Below are 20,220 nucleotides of genomic sequence, written 5' to 3'. Positions count from 1 at the left end.
TAATACTTTCTATATCACCAGATATTTTACAAAGTGCCTTACATACATTATTTTACCCATATGAGACTGGTAATATTATTCTCATTATGAGTCTTTCTTAATTCTCCCAGAGCATAAAATAGAGAGGAATGATTAAAAAGCAGTAGAATCAGCTCCTCTCTTTGATTGTGTAATAGGAGATTTACAGAAGATAGGGAACCATTGCACTGCTAATTTATATGTATTAATAACATCAAAGTAATTTCAGGTACTTAGAAATGTATTACAGTTCACCTTCAGCTTTTTCACTGGTATATTGAGATCTGTCCACACTAAAAAGATGACACTGGTAATTTGAGATATTTTTCATATCTTTTTTTATCTGTAGGCTTATCCATATAAAAAAAATCAAATCTGGAAAGAAGCAAGAGTCGACATTCCTCCTCTTATGAGAGGTTTCACCTGGGCTGCTCTTCTGGGAGTTGAGGTAAAAAAGAAAAGAGAAGGTTGGAAGCTGATTAATAGTGGTAGGAAAAAAAGAATGAAAGTGCTTTCTGAATGTGTACTTTTCAAGTTGCTAGAAAATTATGTAGTAAAATATGAACATTAAGAATATTTGGCGATTTTAAGTGAAAGGAATAGAGGAAAAGAATAGACTAGATAGAATAGAAAAATATAATTGATGGTTTGTTAGATTTATTCCATTTAATGTTGTATTTAATGGACTCACAGAAATTATCTTGATTATTCATTTTAAAATCAAAATATTTTAAGAATATATGTATATCATTTATAAGTCTATAGTCCTGCTTATAAAGTATGTTCATCTTGGAATAGGATTGCCTATTTGTAACTAATGCTGTCTAAATTTGGAAAACTCTTCCACTCTAATTTGAACCTTGTCAGAAATCATTAACATAATGATTTAGTGCCTTTTGGCACATCTGTCTTACCAGAAACATGCTGCTAAGAGAAATAGCTACTTTATCTTCTACGACACCTTATCTGTGGCAGTGAGGAAAGGAGAGGTGTCACAAAATTAGTAGGGTGACTTGCAGTGGTATCAGAGAACAGCAGTCATGATAATGGGCCAAATCCTGCCAGATGATTTCATTTTCTGTAATTTCTTTGTCATTTTGCCTTCATGTATTTTCTTATAGATATCTTATGGATGTCCATCACCTATTTTTGTGTGTGTGAATTTCCCCAAATATTTTTAATCCTTTTAGCTCTCTGTTGAAAGATTTCCTTTCTTCATTCCTGATTCCCTTGATGAGAGTCTCTAAGTAGCTTTGACTTTGGTTGGTTGCTTTACAAGAATGTCTACTGTTCTATCATACATTAATAGTTAGAATTGTAGAACCATATAATGCTTAAAATTCAAGAGGACTTCCAAGGTCAGGTTGTCCAAATCCTTCATTAAATAGATGTGCCAGAGAAGTTGGCACAGCACAGAGTCTGAACCCCAAATTCCTGGCTGTTTCTCTACCACTACGGTTAACCAGACTAATAAGAAGTGTTCCATGCTTGGGATACTGACCAAACATTTGAAGTGGTTTATTCAGGTTTTATTTCTGTAATGGTATAACTGAAAAATGTAAATGATCCCTTCAGTCCCTTAATGATTTTATAACTACATGATATTCCACTCTTTAATTCATCCCAAACTTCGGCTTCCTGGTGCTCAGCTACCACTGCTTTAAACAGTTTCACTTTACTTTTGCTTTCATTACCAACTTTAACAGGGAAGTTTCTTGTGGATGAACCCTACTCCCCTCCCCGGAATTTTTTAAAAATTTCTTCATGAAATTTACTATGCGTGAGATAACAGTGAATAGAGAACAGCAAGGCTGTGTTTTGTGTTGCTGTGGAGGCTGGGAGATTGGCTAAGCATGGTCATTAGCCACATGACTCATTCAACACATTTGTCTTCCAGTGTGTCTAATTCAAATGTCTGCCTTAGCAAAATGGTAAATTGTCTCAGACTTTCATCACAGACTGTCAAAGACGTAGAAAATTTTTCTAAGGAGTATACTTTGGGTTTCAGTGTGCCTATCTATAATTGGGTATGTTTTCAAAGATAGATATTTATAAGTAGATTTTTCCTAAATTTATAATGTTTAAGGGTATGATAAAGTAATATATCTTCTCTTATTTTTTGCAGGGGGCTATTCATGCCAAGTATGATGCAATTGATAAAGATACTCCAATTCCTACAGATAGACAAGTATGATTTAGATTTTCTTAAACAACCTAAGATAAGTCTGCCCAATCTTTAAATTTTAAAAAGGCATGAGGAATTTTCTTCCTTTCATTATGAATACTCAGCAGCCATCATATGCATATGGTGTTAGAGAAGCATAACTCTTACCTCTTTAAGATCTACTCTAACTCATTAGTGAGTTAGAACTGTTCCTTTTAGGAGTTTAGGCCAAGTAACTTTTCCTAATAATGTACTTTTTTTGTCTGAAGAATTTGTCCTTTATTTAGACCAGATTGTAAAGGAAGGTTTTTTTAAAACTAAATTAATACATACCTTTTCAAAAGAAATGGTCTGCTTTCCTTGTTTAAGTATACTTACAACTTTTTGGTGTTTCCAGTGGATTAGTATAAAATTCAAAAACTTCAGACACCAGGATTATGTAGGTTGCCTATTCTGAATTTTATACTACAGTTTCTCCTTTTCCTTATCTTGGGATTTATTGGCGACCAGTCCATTATAGTTTTCCTTATTGTTTGGCTGTTTTACAGATTGAAGTGGATATTCCTCGTTGTCATCAGTATGATGAACTGCTGTCATCACCAGAAGGTCATGCAAAATTTAGGCGTGTATTAAAAGCCTGGGTCGTGTCTCATCCTGATCTTGTGTATTGGCAAGGTAACTTTTTTTCCCTATTACTAAGATACTTTTTGAAGTGTTAGGAACATATTGCACGACTGACAATTTTTAAAATCGAAACAGAATATCAAAATATCCTTGGCTTTGAGAAAAGTCAATACTAAAGCTATGCCCCATTTTTTGAGAGGTTTATATGAGAACTTTTTTTTTTAACTTCGTCTAAATGTCTAATGAATATCATTTAAATGCAAGACATTTAATGAGACAACTTGCTGTCATGTTGATTAGGAAAGTATAAAGAATATTTTGTGCTATTGTAATCTTTGTGAATACATTTTTTTAATACTTATGCAAATAATAAAATAATTTTATACCACAAATAATTTGGGGCAAGTTTATATTCTTGGCATTTAATGATTTACAACTTATGCTTATCATGGTTATTGGGAATTGGGGAATAGGATATCACCCTGAACTTCTCATTTTTTTCTCTCTTTTTTAAAAAATATCTTTAATGCTCCATATCCTTGATTTGTAGCTTTCCTCATTACTATTTTTGTGGTCATTGATAAATTCATGAATGAGAAAACCATTCCACCTAGTCTTATTTTTGAATTTGTTGTAGTAGTGATTATATTTCAATTCTGTGTCTATTTCTGGCCAAACCTGAAAATGGAGCTATTATTTTTCCTAGCTCTGTTCATTTTAGAGTTCTAACAGTTATAGATAAATTTATATACATTCTTTTAACATAACAGTGTATGAACAGCATTATTATCAATAAAAGAAATATGTCATGTATTTGTATTTTACTTCACAATTTTTTAAAGAATTTTTTTTCATCATCCCAGAGAAACATGTAAGAAAAATTTTCATCTCCTAGATAAGGAAACCTGTCTGGAGTTAAGTGATTGCCAAGATCACACAGTCAGGGACTATATGCAAGCCTTCTATCATTTTTACATTTTTCTACTACTATATTTCTCTCTTCAACTCATAATAACCTTGATAATAATAATGGTTGGTTTATTTTGGACATTTACTATGTGCCAGTCACCATCAGTTACTCCTCACAATAACCCATGACGTAATATATTTCTGAATGGGTAATACATACAATGCTTAATCTATATAGAAGTAATGCAGAGAACTGAATAAGGTATATATCTGTTGGATTAAGTTTATTTGAATTAAGTTCTGTTGGATTAAGTTTATTTGAATTCTTTCCCCAACCTCTCTCCATCAGGTCTTGACTCACTTTGTGCTCCATTTCTCTATTTAAATTTCAATAATGAAGGTAAGCCTATTTATCATTTAAATAATTATTGTGCATATTATTTTAAAATATTTTAATCAAACGTGAAAGTTTTTTATTTTCATTGTACGGTTCTTGCTCTCTTCCTAGTAGATATTGTAAATTTCTGTGAAATAATCTATTAGACTCATTTTAGAGGATGTAAAGGATTAATTTATTACTGGAGAGTTTCAGCTGTGACTAGAGATTTAGGGAAAACCTGATGGATTATTCTAAATGCATTCATCTACTTTGGTGACTATTTTTATGAAACTTTGGAGAAAATTCTGACTTTTTTAGAGATTAGTTTTGGTCTATATATACTTTCTAAACAATTTATAAAGAAAACAATATTGATACTGTATCCTCCAGAGTCTTTTATTTCAACCACTACCTCCTTTTTTTTTTAAGCCACTACCTCCTTAATGAAGACTTTTCTTACCCTTTTGAATCCATATAGCACTTTGTATTTCCAGAAATTTATCTTCTGTATGTTTCGTATTATAGTTATTTATATACTAATATAGTAACCCTTTTTTTGGTTAGCGGCTTTTTTAAATGAGAAGGGTTTTTTGTTTGTTTTCTGTTCCCTCATATAATGCCTTTTATAGTAGGTTTTTCAATAAATATTTGAATATTTATTGTGAATATCCCTAATGATATCACATGCAGAGAGTGTTACCATGTATAGCGTGAATCCTTAGAAGCCTCAATCTCAGAATCTCCATTTCTTCAAATTCTATTTCATATCAGAATTTGCATAGATTTCTGGAATTTGAATTGTGATAGCATAATCCCAGAGAACTAAAATTTCACTATTTGAATACTTTTTTAAATGCCTGTTCTCTGATATTAGTCTTTAGACTAGGTTTTGTTGTGTTTAGTTAAGCATAGCTCATTATCACACATACTGATCCAAAAATAGTAAGGGATCTGTGTTTGAAAGAACAGTTTATTGCTAGTGTTTCTAAATCCAAAGTTCTCAGGCTCTTTGCATCAACAAAAATTAGGGATCTTGAGGTTTATATAGCTCATTAATAATGATTATATTTAGAGATTTTAAAAATGCATAAAGTTCTGATAATAAAGGTTTTTATTCTTGTAGGATAATGATTGCTGTGGTAGTTTGCTTTTTTGTTTGTTGTTTATTTTTGTTTTTTGGGTTTTTTGTTTGTTTTTTGGGTTTTTTTTTTTTTTGCTGCTGCAGTAGTTTGAAACTGAAAAGTTTCTAAGGTGGTTATCTTCTGTTGTCCAAAATATTTTCTGTTTTAAATGGTACAGGGTTTTTCCCCTTTAATTTGGTGCTTCCATCAATTACTAACATAACTCTTGTTTAAAAATAGATTCAAGGAATGTGTGCTAAGTGAGTGAATGACTGCTCATCTTTTACCTCATTAACTAATTTGTTGTATTTGCCTTACTCTTTCTTAGCCTTGGCTTATGCCTGTATGTCTGCTTTTATCCCCAAATACCTGTATAACTTCTTCTTGAAAGACAACTCGCATGTAATACAAGGTAAGCAAATGTCTTTCTTTGCCTTTTTATAGGGAAAGCACTTATGTCAAAAGTGACCAATACTCAGTTAAATTTATGATTTTGACCCAATAAAATATGGTGACAGTCTATCACTAAAACACATGAAGAGAGCATTAAGTTTAGTCTCTTCTCCAAGTCCACAAAGAATTATGGTATTTTTCTAATGACTGTTTAATATCTAATCTCAGTTTGGTTCAAATTCAGGCATGCCAGTTTAAGAAAATAAAAGTCCAGCTGTTTGTTTCTCTCACTATTAACATTGCCCACAAAAAGCTTCACCATGGAGCAAGCCTATCATGAATTAGTAAAAAGCTTAAATAGTGTTTAATTGTGTAAGTAAATAGAATATTAAAAACACTTCTCATTCATCTTATTACCATGCTTGATCACCCAAAATATCCTCCCACTTTCTTTTCTTTCCTAAAAGATACCTCCTCCTTCAGAGTTCAAGACGTAGCATAACCCATCTGTGAATTCTTTCAGGACAACTTCAGCCACATTCAAACTTTTATATAATTTTTTGAGCTCATTTTTGAAAGTAGTGTAACAGAAGTTTAATAATAAATACTTGTGAATCAGACAAACTGTTTCAAATTTAAGTTTCATTACTTATTGTGAGTCTTAAACAAATAACATAAGTTTGCTAGGTATAATGTTCCTCATATCTGAAATAAAGATTGTTGTAAAGGTTAAGCATTATAAGATATGTAAATATCTAGCACATAAAAACATTCATTTCAATAACAATAATTATTACTATATTGTTATTTTTACTATTATTACTATTTTTATTATCATTATTACAATTTTTTGATAATGTAATTATTGTCATGGTAATATGTATCATTTTATGTCTTATATTTTCAAGAAGATTTTAATGTTTTAAGGACAGGGAATTTTCTTAGAGTTTTGTATTTCTTTTGGAACAGACTACAAAGCTGGTTGCAGTCTCCCCATTTATAATTTTTATGAAACTTATCCAACACCCCCTTCATTTAGACTTTTTTACTTACATGTATGTCTTATTAAGTCTGTTAAACTTTAAACAACTTAAAGCTGATGCTGTGTTTATTTATACCTGTGTCATTATGGTTTCATATAATTCACTCAATTTGAATAGATAAAGCAGGAAAACTACAAGCTGTGTCTGATTTGTCAAAAATTCTGAGTAAGTGGGGTCTCAATTAGCAATATTTTTACTTAGTTAGAAATGAGTATAAAACTAGAGTACCAGAGGTCAATATAATGAAAAAATAATTAGAAAGGAAGCAGAAAGGGAAATGTAAATTAAAAAGATAAAGAGACTGAAAATAAGAGGAAAAGAATATGGATAAATAGCGCAACACATACAATTTTTCCATCATCATTTACATTGGTATATAGAGAAAAATATTAAAATTCTTTTAAAAAGCTTAATGTTTGTGTTTACAAGCACATTGAGGCATGTGATCATTCATGGTTCTCTGTGTCTACCACATAGATGGGTGCTAGAAATTGAAGTAATGATCCATTGTCTCTATGTTAGTTCTGAAATGTAATTTCTATTGATTTGTATTTGTATTTTGAAATGATTTGGCCGAAAATGGATATACCCAAGTCCCTGTACATTCCTAGGATGTGGACTTATATATAGTTGGGATTAACTTAAGAATGTATTTTTTAGAGGGCAACAACTTTTTGTTTTGATTTTTTATAATTAAGAACAAGTATATTTTATAGGAAGGAACTTCCCTTTTGCCTGTATGTTAATTTAGTAAAGCCATCCAACTTCAAGAGTCATGTAATATCATCTTCCAAGAATTTATGAATTGATGTTCTGTAAGTGTATACCTTGTATCTTAATAAGGATATGTTCATACTTATTCATAGTTTTCTTACTATCCTTTATCAGTAATGTTTATTATAGAGTTGACAGTGTACTCTAAGATTCCATAATACCAAAATGAGCAGATTTAATAATACCTTGGATGATACCAGGAGATTTCAGGGGCTATTCAGTGCAAAATATGTCAAAGAGTCACCAAAGACAAACTGACAAGATTAAAGGTAGAAAATAGTCAGGTTAGTGTTTGTGCAACACAAAAGGTGATTCCTTAATCCTCAGTTAAACATAAGTCAGCAGTATAATGCTGTTATTTTTTTTTTTTTTAAAGGATTTTCTTATTTATTTATTTATTTATTTATTTATTTATTTATTTATTTTTGGCTGTGTTGGGTCTTCGGTTCGTGCGAGGGCTTTCTCCAGTTGCGGCAAGCGGGGGCCACTCTTCATCGCGGTGCGGGGACCGCTCTTCATCGCGGTGCGCGGGCCTTTCTCTATCGCGGCCCCTCCTGTCGCGGGGCACAGGCTCCAGACGCGCAGGCTCAGCAATTGTGGCTCACGGGCCCAGCTGCTCCGTGGCATGTGGGATCTTCCCAGACCAGGGCTCGAACCCGTGTCCCCTGCATTAGCAGGCAGATTCTCAACCACTGCGCCACCAGGGAAGCCCTAATGCTGTTATTTTTAAAGCTAACATGAGGAGAGGAACCAAGATGGTGCAGTAGAAAGATGTGCTCTCACTCCCTCTTGTGAGAACACCAGAATAACAACTAGCTGCTGGACAGTTATCGACAGGAAGACACTGGAGCTCACCAAAAAAGATACCCCACATCCAAAGACAAAGGAGAAGCCACAATGAGATGGTAGGAGGGGCACAATCACAGTAAAATCAAATCCCATAACTGCTGGATGGGTGACTCACAGACTGGAGAACACTTATACCACAGAAGTCCACCCACTGGAGTGAAGGTTCTGAGCCCCACGTCAGGCTTCCCAACCTGGGGGTCCAGCAACGGGAGGAGGAATTCCTAGAGAATCAGACTTTGAAGGCTAGTGGGATTTGATTGCAGGACTTTGACAGGACTGAGGGAAACAGAAACTCCACTCTTGAAGGGCACACACAAAGTAGTGTGCGCATCGGGACCCAGGGGAACAAGCAGTGACCCAGGGGGAGACAGAGCCAGACCTACCTGCTAGTGTTGGAGGGTCTCCTGCAGAGGCAGGGTGTGACTGTGGCTTACCTTGGGGACAAGGACACTGGCAGCAGAAGTTCTGGGAAGTACTTCTTGACGTGAGCCCTCCCAGAGTCTGTCATTAGCCCCACCAAAGAGCCCAGGTAGGCTCTAGTGTTGGGTTGCCTCAGGCCAAACAACCAACAGGGAGGGAACCCAGCCCCACCCATCAACAGTGAAGTGGATTAAACTTTTCCTGAGCTCTACCCACCAGAGCAACAGTCAGCTCTACCCACCACCAGTCCCTCCCATCAGGAAACTTACACAAGCCTCTTAGATAGCCTCATCCTCCAGAGGGCAGACAGCAGAAGCAAGAAGAACGACAATCCTGCAGCCTGTGGAACAAAAACCACATTGACAGAAAGGTAGACAAGATGAAAAGGCAGAGGGCTATGTCCCAGATGAAGGAACAAGATAAAACCCCAGAAAAACAACTAAATGTAGCGAAGATAGGCAACCTTCCAGAAAAAGAATTCAGAATAATGATAGTGAAGATGATCCAGGACCTCGGAAAAAGAATGGAGGCAAAGATCGAGAAGATGCAAGAAATGTTTAACAAAGACCGAGAAGAATTAAATAACAAGCAAACAGAGATGAACAATACAATAACTGAAATGAAAACTACACTAGAAGGAATCAATAGCAGAATAACTGAGGCAGAAGAACGGATAAGTGACTTGGAAGACAGAATGGTGGAATTCACTGCTGTGGAACAGAATAAAGAAAAAAGAATGAAAAGAAATGAAGACAGCCTAAGAGACCTCTGGGACAACATTTAACGCAACAACATTCGCATTATAGGGGTCCCAGAAGGAGAAGAGAGAGTGAAAGGACCCGAGAAAATATTTGAATAGATTATAGTCGAAAACTTCCATAACATGGGAAGGGAAATAGCCACCCAAGTCCAGGAAGCGCAGTGAGTCCCATACAGGATAAACCCAAGGAGAAACACACCGAGACACCTAGTAATCAAATTGGCAAAAATTAAAGACAAAGAAAGATTATTGAAAGCAACAAGGGAAAAACGACAAATAGCATACAAGGGAACTCCCATAAGGTTAACAACTGATTTCTCAGCAGAAACTCTACAAGCCAGAAGGGAGTGGCATGATATACTAAAAGTGATGAAAGGGAAGAACCTGTAACCAAGATTACTCTACCTGGCAAGGATCTCATTCAGATTCGATGGAGAAATCAAAAGCTTTACAGAGAGGCAAAAGGTAAGAGAATTCAGCACCAGCAAACCAGCTCTACAACAAATGCTAAAGGAACTTCTCTAAGTGGGAAACACAAGAGAAGAAAAGGACCTACAAAAACAAACCCATGGGCTTCCCTGGTGGCGCAGTGGTTGAGAGTCCGCCTGCCAATGCAGGGGACACGGGTTCGAGCCCTGGTCCAGGAAGATCCCATGTGCCACGGAGCAACTAAGCCTGTGTGCTACAACTGCTGAGCCTGCGCGTCTGGAGCCTGTGCTCCACAACAAGAGAGGCCGCGAGAGTGAGAGGCCCGCGCACCGTGATGAAGAGTGGCCCCCGCTCGCCGCAACTAGAGAAAGCCCTCGCACAGAAACGAAGACCCAACACAGCCAAAAATAAATAAATAAACAAATACTTAAAAACAAAAAACCCATAACAATTAAGAAAATGGTAATAGGAACATACATAGCGATAATTACCTTAATTGGGAATGGATTAAATGCTCCAACCAAAAGACACAGGCTCACTGAATGGATACAAAAACAAGCCCCATCTATATGCTGTCTACAAGAGACCCACTTCAGACCTAGCGACACATACAGATGAAAGTGAAGGGATGGAAAAAGATATTCCATGCAAAAGGAAATCAAAAGAAAGGGGGAGTAGCAATACTCGTAACAGATAAAATAAACTTTAAAATGAAGACTGTTACAAGAGATAACGAAGGACACTACATAATGATCAAGGGAGCAATCCAAGAAGAAGATACAACAATTATAAATATATATGCACCCAACATAGGAGCACCACAATACATAAGGCAACTGCTAACAGCTATAAAAGAGGAAATCAACAGTAAGACAATACTAGTGGGGGACTTTAACACCTCACTTACACCAATGGGCAGATCATCAACACAGAAAAGTAATAAGGAAACACAAGGTTTAAATGACACAATAGACCAAATAGATTTAATTGATATTTATAGGACATTCCATCAAAAAACAGCAGATTACATTTTCTTCTCAAGTGCACACGGAACATTCTCCATGATAGATCACATCTTGGGTCACAAATCAAGCCTTGGTAAATTTAAGAAAATTGAAATCATGCCAAGCATCATTTCTGACCACAACGCTATGAGATTAGAAATGAATTACAGGGAAAAAAACGTAAAAAACACAAACACATGGAGGCTAAACAATACGTTACTAAATAACCAAGAGATCACTGAAGAAATCAAAGAGAAAATCAAAAAATACCTAGTGACAAATGACAATGAAAACACGACGATCCAAACCTATGGGATGCAGCAAAAGCAGTTCTAAGAGGGAAGTTTATAGCTATGCAAGCCTACCTCAAGAAACAAGAAAAATCTCAAATGAACAATCTAACCTTACACCTAAAGGAACTAGAGAAAGAACAAACAAAACCCAAAGTTAGCAGAAGGAAAGAAATCATAAAGATCAGAGCAGAAATAAATGAAATAGAAACAAAGAAAACAATAGCAAAGATCAATAAAACTAAAAGCTGGTTCTTTGAGAAGATAAACAAAATTGATAAACCATTAGCCAGACTCATCAAGAAAAAGAGGGAGAGGACTGAAATCAATAAAATTAGAAATGAAAAAGGAGAAGATACAACAGACACTGCAGAAATACAAAGCATCCTAAGAGACTACTACAAGCAACTCTATGCCAATAAATTGGACAACCTAGAAGAAACCGACAAATTCTTAGAAAAGTATAACCTTCCAAGACTGAACCAGGAAGAAACAGAAAATATGAACAGACCAATCACAAGTAATGTAATTGAAACTGTGATTAAAAATCTTCCAACAAAAGTCCAGGACCAGATGGCTTGACAGGTGAATTCTATCAAACATTTAGAGAAGAGCTAAAACCCATCCTTCTCAAACTCTTCCAAAAAATTGCAGAGGAAGGAACACTCTCAAACTCATTCTCTGAGGCCACCATCACCCTGATACCAAAACCAGACAAAGATACTACAAAAAAAGAAAATTACAGACCAATATCACTGATGAATATAGATGCAAAAATCCTCAACAAACTACTAGCAAACAGAATCCAACAGCACATTAAAAAGGATCATACACCATGATCAAGTGGGATTTATCCCAGGGATGCAAGGATTCTTCAATACATGCAAATCAATCAATGTGATACACCATATTAACAAATTGAAGAATAAAACCCATATGATCATCTCAATAGATGCAGAAAAAGCTTTTGACAGAATTCAACACCCATTTATGATAAAAACTCTCCAGAAAGTGGGCATAGAGGGAACCTACCTCAACATAATAAAGGCCATATATGACAAACCCACAGCAAACATCATTCTCAATGGTGAAAAACTGAAAGCATTTCCTCTAAGATCAGGAACGAGACAAGGATGTCCACTCTCACTACTATTATTCAACATAGTTTTGGAAGTCCTAGCCACGGCAATCAGAGAAGAAAAAGAAATAGAAGGAATACAAATTGGAAAAGAAGAAGTAAAACTGTCACTGTTTGCAGATGACATGATACTATACATAGAGAATCCTAAAGATGCCACCAGAAAACTACTAGAGCTAATCAATGAATTTGGTAAAGTTGCAGGATACAAAATTAATGCACAGAAATCTCTTGCATTCCTACACACTAATGATGAAAAATCTGAAAGAGAAGTTAAGGAAACACTCCCATTTACCCTTGCACCAAAAAGAATAAAATACCTAGGAATAAACCTACCTAGGGAGACAAAAGAACTGTATGCAGAAAACTATAAGACACTGATGAAAGAAATTAAAGATGATACCAACAGATGGAGAGATATACCATGTTCTTGGATTGGAAGAATCAATATTGTGAAAATGACTATACTACCCAAAGCAATCTACATATTCAGTGCAATCCCTAGCAAATTACCAATGGCATTTTTTACAGAACTAGAACAAAAAATCTTAAAATTTATATGGAGACACAAAAGACCCCGAATAGCCAAAGCAGTCTTGAGAGAAAGAAACGGAGCTGGCAGAATCAGACTCCCTGACTTCAGACCATACTACAAAGCTACAGTAATCAAGACAATATGGTACTGGCACAAAAACAGAAACATAGATCAATGGAACAAGATAGAAAGCCCAGAGATAAAGCCACGCACCTATGGTCAACTAATCTATGATAAAGGAGGCAAGGATATACAATGGAGAAAAGACAGTCTCTTCAATAAGTGGTAATTTATTGGGAAAACTGGAGAGCTACATGTAAAAGAATGAAATTAGAACACTCCCTAACACCATACACAAAAATAAACTCAAAATGGATTCGAGACCTAAATGTAAGACCGGACACTATAAAACTCTTAGAGGAAAACATTGGAAGAACACTCTTTGAGATGAATCACAGCAAGATCTTTTTTGATCCACCTCCTAGGGTAATGGAAATAAAAACAAAAATAAACAAATGGGACCTAATGAAACTTCAAAGCTTTTGCACGGCAATGGAAACCATAAACAAGACGAAAAGACAACCCTTAGAATGGGAGAAAATATTTGCAAACAAATCAACAGACAAAGGATTAATCTCCAAAATATATAAACAGCTCATGCAGCTCAATATTAAAAAAAAAAAAGAACCCAATCCAAAAACGGGCTGAAGAACTAAATAGGCATTTCTCCCAAGAAGACATACGGAGGGCCAAGAAGCACATGAAAAGCTGCTCAACATCACTAATTATTAGAGAAATGCAAATCAAAACTACAATGAGGTATCACCTCACACCAGTTAGAATGGGCATCATCAGAGAATCTACAAACAACAAATGCTGGAGAGGGTGTGGAGAAAAGGGAACCCTCTTGCACTGTTGGTGGGAATGTAAATTGATACAGCCACTATGGAGAACAGTCTGGAGGTTCCTTAAAAAACTAAAAATAGAATTACCATACAATCCAGCAATCCCACTACTGGGCATATACCCAGAGAAAACCATAATTCAAAACAACACATGCACCCCAATGTTCAGTGCAGCACTATTTACAATAGCCAGGTCATGGAAGCAACCTAAATGCCCATTGACAGACGAATGGATAAAGAAGAGGTGGTACATATATACAATGGAATATTACTCAGCTGTAAAATGGAACGAAATTAATTCATTTGTTGAGACGTGGATGGATCTAGAGACTGTCATACAGAGTGAAGTAAGTCAGAAAGAGAAAAACAAATATCCTATATTAAGGCATGTATGTGGAACCTAGAAAAATGGTACAGATGAACCGGTTTACAGGGCAGAAGTTGAGATACAGATGTAGAGAACAAATGTATGGACACTAAGGGGGGAAAACCATGGTGGGGTGGGGATGGTGGGGTGGGGATGGTGGTGTGCTGAATTGGGAGATTGGGATTAACATGTATACACTGATGTGTGTAAAATTGATGACTAATAAGAACCTGCTGCATAAAAAAATAAAATAAAATTCAAAAATTCAAAAAAAAAAAGGATTCAACAGCACTTCTGTTTTCTCCATAAGCGTTGAATAAATCAAATTCTCTTCCCATTTGCTGTGATTCAGAGTTAGTATTTGTAGTTTGTAGGTTAAATGTATGGAGTCAATGAAATGTCGTTAGAAATTTTAAGACTCACAATACATAAAAAAGACATTTTTAGCAAGACAATTATTAGAATAATACTGTATCTTTTTATTAAATGTATTCTTCAATTTTTATAGAAAGAACAGTCAAAATTTTAAACTCAAGTTTGGTTTTTAAAAAAAATGCCATAGGGCTTATTTGTATTTTTCTTAATAATACAGTTTATAGTGTTTATTTATAATATATACCACATTATAAAATATTCCATATAACTTTTACAAGGATCATGTTTACAGTGAAATGTCTGTAATATATTAAATGTGCTTTTCAAATAATTTTGACTGTAATAAAACATTTGAGCAAAACACTCCTAAGCATATCTTACCAGAATCCACTTTCTATGTCTCACCTTAAATTACTTTGAAATAAAGAGTAATAGCATGCTACATGATACATAGCCACAGCTCTAATGTATAAAAGATACATTTAAAAGGAAAAATATATTCACCCTTTTTGTCTGATGGAATCATTGCCTTTAATATAGACCAGAATAAATAAAATGGTCTTAGCTCTTTTTTTTTTTTTGGAAAAACAAACATGAACCTGTAGTGTTAAGGGAACTTTCATATATGAAAGCCTGGAAATCATCTTTTTCCAAATTTGTCAGGCCTCTACAAGCATCGTGCTTAGCTAGATTCCTGTGCTTTAAGAAAGATGAAGATATTTGGAGAATTCTCAGAAAAACAATTAGAATAGGACTTATGAAATGAGTTGGTTATGTTATTTATGAGATGGCTGGGTGGTGCCTCACTAGATGGCCAGCTCTTACAGGGCCATATTAGATAGCTTCCATTACACTAACTTCTGTATTGGTTCGGTAGAGATTCCTGTTTTTAACCTCTAAAAAGTTTCATTTCTCCACAAATTGTTTCATATTTCAAGTAGATATATGTTGAAAAAGATGAGTTTTCATACTTTTAAACTATGAACTTCTTTAATACACTTTGAAAAGGCTTATTATACAAATAAGCAAGACCATATCTTGTTTCATATATGGAAAGACAAGAGAAACCACAGTGTATACAGCACGAATTTGGAGAGATTGGTCAGAAAGGCCAAAAAGACTCATATTTAGTTTGATTAATCAGTAATGTACTTTAACATTCAGTCTTTTTCCAAGGGATTTCATAGCCAAATATAGGAAATAAATGTGAAAATAACTAATTATAAGTCAATGAAATAAGTATACATATTACTATGTTAGCCCAGAGGAAGAAGTGAGGTGAGGTTATTTTGATTTTTTAACTTTGTTTATGGTGGCAAAGGAAAGAAACAGCATGTCTGGAAAGGTTTCATAAGAGACAGGATACTTATTGACGAACTTGAAATTTGAGTAAGAAATTTGAGAAATTTGAGTAAGAATTTGAGAAAGACATTCTGAAGACAGAGGACAATGAAAAGAACTGAGATTAAAAAAGTGCAAAATGGATTGATAAAACAGCCAGTAGTCAAATCTGGTCCATGGAGCCAGAGAAAGAGGGATGGAGAGCTAAAGAATGAGCTGAGACAGTACAGTGATTATTGGTTGCCAAAGTTTATGGAAGAGCAATGATTTATTCTTCTTCAAAATGTGTATTTTAGGCTTGGAATTAGAAATACTCAGTTCTCATTTTATTGGTTTCCCTCTTTGATTGTCCTCCTGTCCCCCTGTGTTTTATGGTGTTTTAAGCTTTAAACTTCAAAATAACATTGATTTTGATTAGCATAAATACCACGTACACACTTTGTTTCCCATAGTTTTGGAAAACTCCTGTGTCATATGAAACCAATCAATTCAACAGCTAATTGTAATACTGCATATTCATTTAGTCATTTAATTGTCTCTACTGAGATGAAAAGTTTCTATATTCAATAGCAACATTAAATCTTCTTTGAAAACATGTGTTTTTATTTTTTTTTAATTTTTTATAAATTTATTTATTATTTGTTTTTGGCTGTGTTGGGTCTTTGTTGCTGCCCGCAGGCTTTCTCTAGTTGAGGCAAGCAGGGGCTACTCTTCGATGTGGTGTGCGGGCTTCTCATTGCGGTGGCTTCTCTTGTTGCAGAGCACAGGCTCTAGGTGCTTGGGCTTCAGTAGTTGTGGCACGCGGGCTCAGTAGTTGTGGCTTGCGGGCTCTAGAGCGCAGGCTCACCAGTTGTGGTACATGGGCTTAGTTGCTCCGTGGCATGTGGGATCTTCCTGGACTAGGGCTCGAACCCATGTCCCCTGCACTGGCAGGTGGATTCTTAACCACTGCACCACCAGGGAAGTCCCAAAATGTGTTTTTATAATTATACTCTAATAGAACTTTAAACTTCTTTATTTTAAAGTTTTTCATAAAATAGAGTATTTATATGCTTCTAAGACTCAATGCTTTGCCTCTTACAGAAGAGAGGAAAATTATCTATTTAGTCAAGATGTCCTGTTCTGTTTTGTTTTTTAACCATGGTTCTATTAACTTATTACCTGCAGACATTTTTAAGAAGATAATACATTTAATTACTTCTGCTGAAATTAATATTCATAATCATTTTTGGCACTATCAAATTGTCCTCAGCAAATTTACCATCGAGTTGATAAAGTACCAACACATAGGAACTTTTAAAAATAATATACTGATTAAACAACTCAAGGTTGGCCCCCTAAGATTATCTACGATTATTAAAATTACTCTTAGATTCAGAACCTTAGAGTGCCAGTTGGATTGAAGAAAAATGGAGGGATTTGAAAGGGATAGATTGATTAGAGTTTCAGTGATATTGGAAAACAGGGTTATAACTTGCAAGACAGACATACTTTAAGGTATTGAAGAGAAAAAAAGGCAGGTTCAGGCCGGTAAGGAGAAGCAGCCACTTAGTTATTAAGGGTGAAAACTAATCCTTCATGGAAAATCCAACTATACCTTAATGTCATTTTGCACTTCAGAAAGAAACAACCCAGAAAACTGGCCTATAAAACATTTAAACTGTTGTTTGAAGTCACTGTACTATGTGTGGTGTTCACCAAAATGGCCACTGGAATTTCACCACAACATTCAGCATATTGTTACACTGTTTATAAAACCAAGGCATAGTCACACTTGAACCATTAGAAGATGTGGAAGGCGGAAAGGGAAAGATAGAGGGAAGTACCATATAAACTTGGGAAATAAAATTGGGGAAATTTCTCCAATTTTTTGTTTACTTGTATATGTTTATAAATCCTTTGAGGGCAAGGGAAGTATCTTCTTCACTGTAATGTCCCTAACATTTAATGTAGTGCCACACATAGCTAGGATGAATATATAACTAAATAGTGATATTTTTGAGGGTTGAAGGGGCACTAAATGCACCAGACACTGAGTCTACCGTTGGCAGCTGAGACTCTCCCAGGTAAGCTAGGATGTATGGTCCCACTACACATAGACATTCAATAAGTCTTTTAGGGGGACAAAGGAAGACAGGCATCAAAGTCTGAAGTCCAGTTGTCAAATGGGAATATAATATAAATCTCCTTTCTCATCCAACATTAGCAAAGAGAGAAGGAGAGTATGCAACTTCACTCTAAAGGTTATATATTTGGAAAAACAGTACATTGCATATTTCCAGTTTAATGCACATCTTTGTCATGGATGACTTTAATGATAGGATATTGGAAGACAGTAGGAAATACATTGAGCATTTTCAAGAATGTCTTGCATCATGTGACTAGGAGGTATTTCCTGAGACAGAAAATGTTCTACCATTACTAGAAATATTCCAAGATCTATTAAGTAAGCTGCTTGTAGATTTTTTTTTACTAGAGCTGGGTATCTGAGCAAAAAATAAAATGATTCACAAATATAGCCCTAAAAATTACCTTTCTCTTTCCTTTCTCTTCTTTTGAAACCCCCTGTTCCCATTTAGACATAAAGGTTGGTGCTTATTCTTGTGGCTTTAGACAGTAAGCCAAATTTTATAGCTGGCAAACTTCATAATGGGAAATAATCTAATTTGGGTTCATTTGCAGTAAAATAACTTTGACTTCTTTTGGGTGCCATGAGTCTAATGTCACCAAATGATTTAGTTTGTGCACATTTTAGTTGACAAGAGATTTATGACTCTCTGCATATTTATCTATAGTTCCATCTTCAGGATAAACTAGCAGCCTGATGGAAAATTACAAATAGTTACAGAATTGAGAATGCCATTTTTGGTTTGTGAGCAGAGGACACCTTTTGCTTTAAATCTGTTGCCCATTATCCTTCATCTTCTCCTTACCCCTGCTAAGAGAATGAAAGCAGAAAGACTGGTCGAAAAGGAAAAAATAAGGCTATCCATGTGTGGGACTTAATAAAATTTCATCTCTGTATCTCTTTTATGAAAAATTTTTTGAAAACAGATAGCTTATTTATAAACAGCTGCACAGAAATATGATAGTGTCATATAAAATCCTTACACTGAATTCTTTGAGAATTGTCATTTAAAAGTATATGATAAATTTAAAAAACTATTCTATAGGAGAGGAATAAGAATTTTTAATATGGTGGGATTAGAAGGGAAAAAGACTTTTTCATTTTATATCTCATTGCAAAAAATTAAAAAGTATAAAGTTTCAGTAAAACAGAAATTTATATAAGACATGATTGTGTGCAAAAGTACATTAAACCTCACTTGAAGTTTAAGAGGAAATTTCATAAATACCTTGGGTTTTTTTTAAGAATAACATTTATCCTTACATAGGTCACCTATCAGTTAGAAAATACTGTTTTGGGGGTTATTATAGCTCTAGATGCAAATCTTCATTATTATAAATCACAATTAGAGTATTTTATGAATATTTTAAAAGAGTCAGCAGTAGTATCCATGGGATCTTTTGTTTTATTTTGACTACCAGTCTGTTTTTCTGTAGCTCCTCTTAAATTCTCTCAGGTTGGTTTATAAATCAAAGGATATATGCATTTCAGTTTTTTTTAATTTGCTCTAAGGAACTTTTAAATTCATTTTTGAAATAACTTGAAATTTGACATAGTGCTGATATCATCAGTTCTGTCGTATCTCCCCCTTAAAGAAATTTTTCTGAATGTAACAAACCATACTGTATCTCATTCCAGAGCTTATCCTGAGCAACCAAAACTTTTGCCAGCCTTGTAATTTATATTTACATATATGGTATACAGTAATATGCAAAATAAGTATATACACATATTTATGTGTGTATTTTATATATATATATACACATATATATTTGTGTGTATTTATATATGTATGTGTGTGTGTATATATATGTATGCAGTTATAACACACATATAAATCCAACCATAAGTGTTTGGCAGAATACAAGGAAAATGTTTTCATGATGGATTAGGTTTCTTCAATAGATCCTTAATTAGCCATGTAATCCTACATAGTAATTATCTTTTATCAGGCTCAGATAAGAAAGATATTTAATAAACTGGAGCATAGGTGTGGACAATTGCCTGAGGCATGATTTTCTAGTTTAAAATGAAGTGTGCTTTTTAAAGTTAATAACTATATGGTTTCATCAACATAAAGTTGAATGCTTATGATTGTTGATGTTGCATACCTCTGGCTTCTAGGTAAATTAGGACTATAAACATACCATTGCTAATTGGAAGGAGAAAAAAAGAAGTTAAAGAAAAGTTAAACCCAGAAGTTCCCTGGGCCTTAGGATCTGTCCTGGGTCTTCACTTTACTGGAACAAATGCA

At 34.7% G+C, this 20,220-nt stretch overlaps 1 protein-coding gene across 6 annotated transcripts in view; it reads left to right on the top strand.

Annotated features, from left to right (window-relative positions):
* TBCK (TBC1 domain containing kinase) overlaps positions 1-20,220 on the top strand; it is a 251,876-nt gene that overhangs the window by 84,924 nt on the left and 146,732 nt on the right. For all 6 annotated transcript variants that reach the window (XR_451833.2, XM_057547348.1, XM_007190994.3 and 3 more), the window contains 5 exons: positions 368-466; positions 2,144-2,206; positions 2,731-2,857; positions 4,065-4,115; positions 5,544-5,627. Coding sequence is in view for 5 of the 6 variants with exons in the window: in XM_057547348.1 (XP_057403331.1) it covers positions 368-466; positions 2,144-2,206; positions 2,731-2,857; positions 4,065-4,115; positions 5,544-5,627 (424 nt within the window). In the remaining variant the exon portion in view is untranslated. The remainder of the gene's footprint in view (positions 1-367; positions 467-2,143; positions 2,207-2,730; positions 2,858-4,064; positions 4,116-5,543; positions 5,628-20,220) is intronic.

This window comes from Balaenoptera acutorostrata, chromosome 5 (assembly GCF_949987535.1).
Source record: "Balaenoptera acutorostrata chromosome 5, mBalAcu1.1, whole genome shotgun sequence".
Lineage (NCBI taxonomy): Eukaryota > Metazoa > Chordata > Mammalia > Artiodactyla > Balaenopteridae > Balaenoptera > Balaenoptera acutorostrata.
Note: the sequence above shows the minus strand (reverse complement) of the source record. Positions and strands in the feature narration are given on the sequence as shown.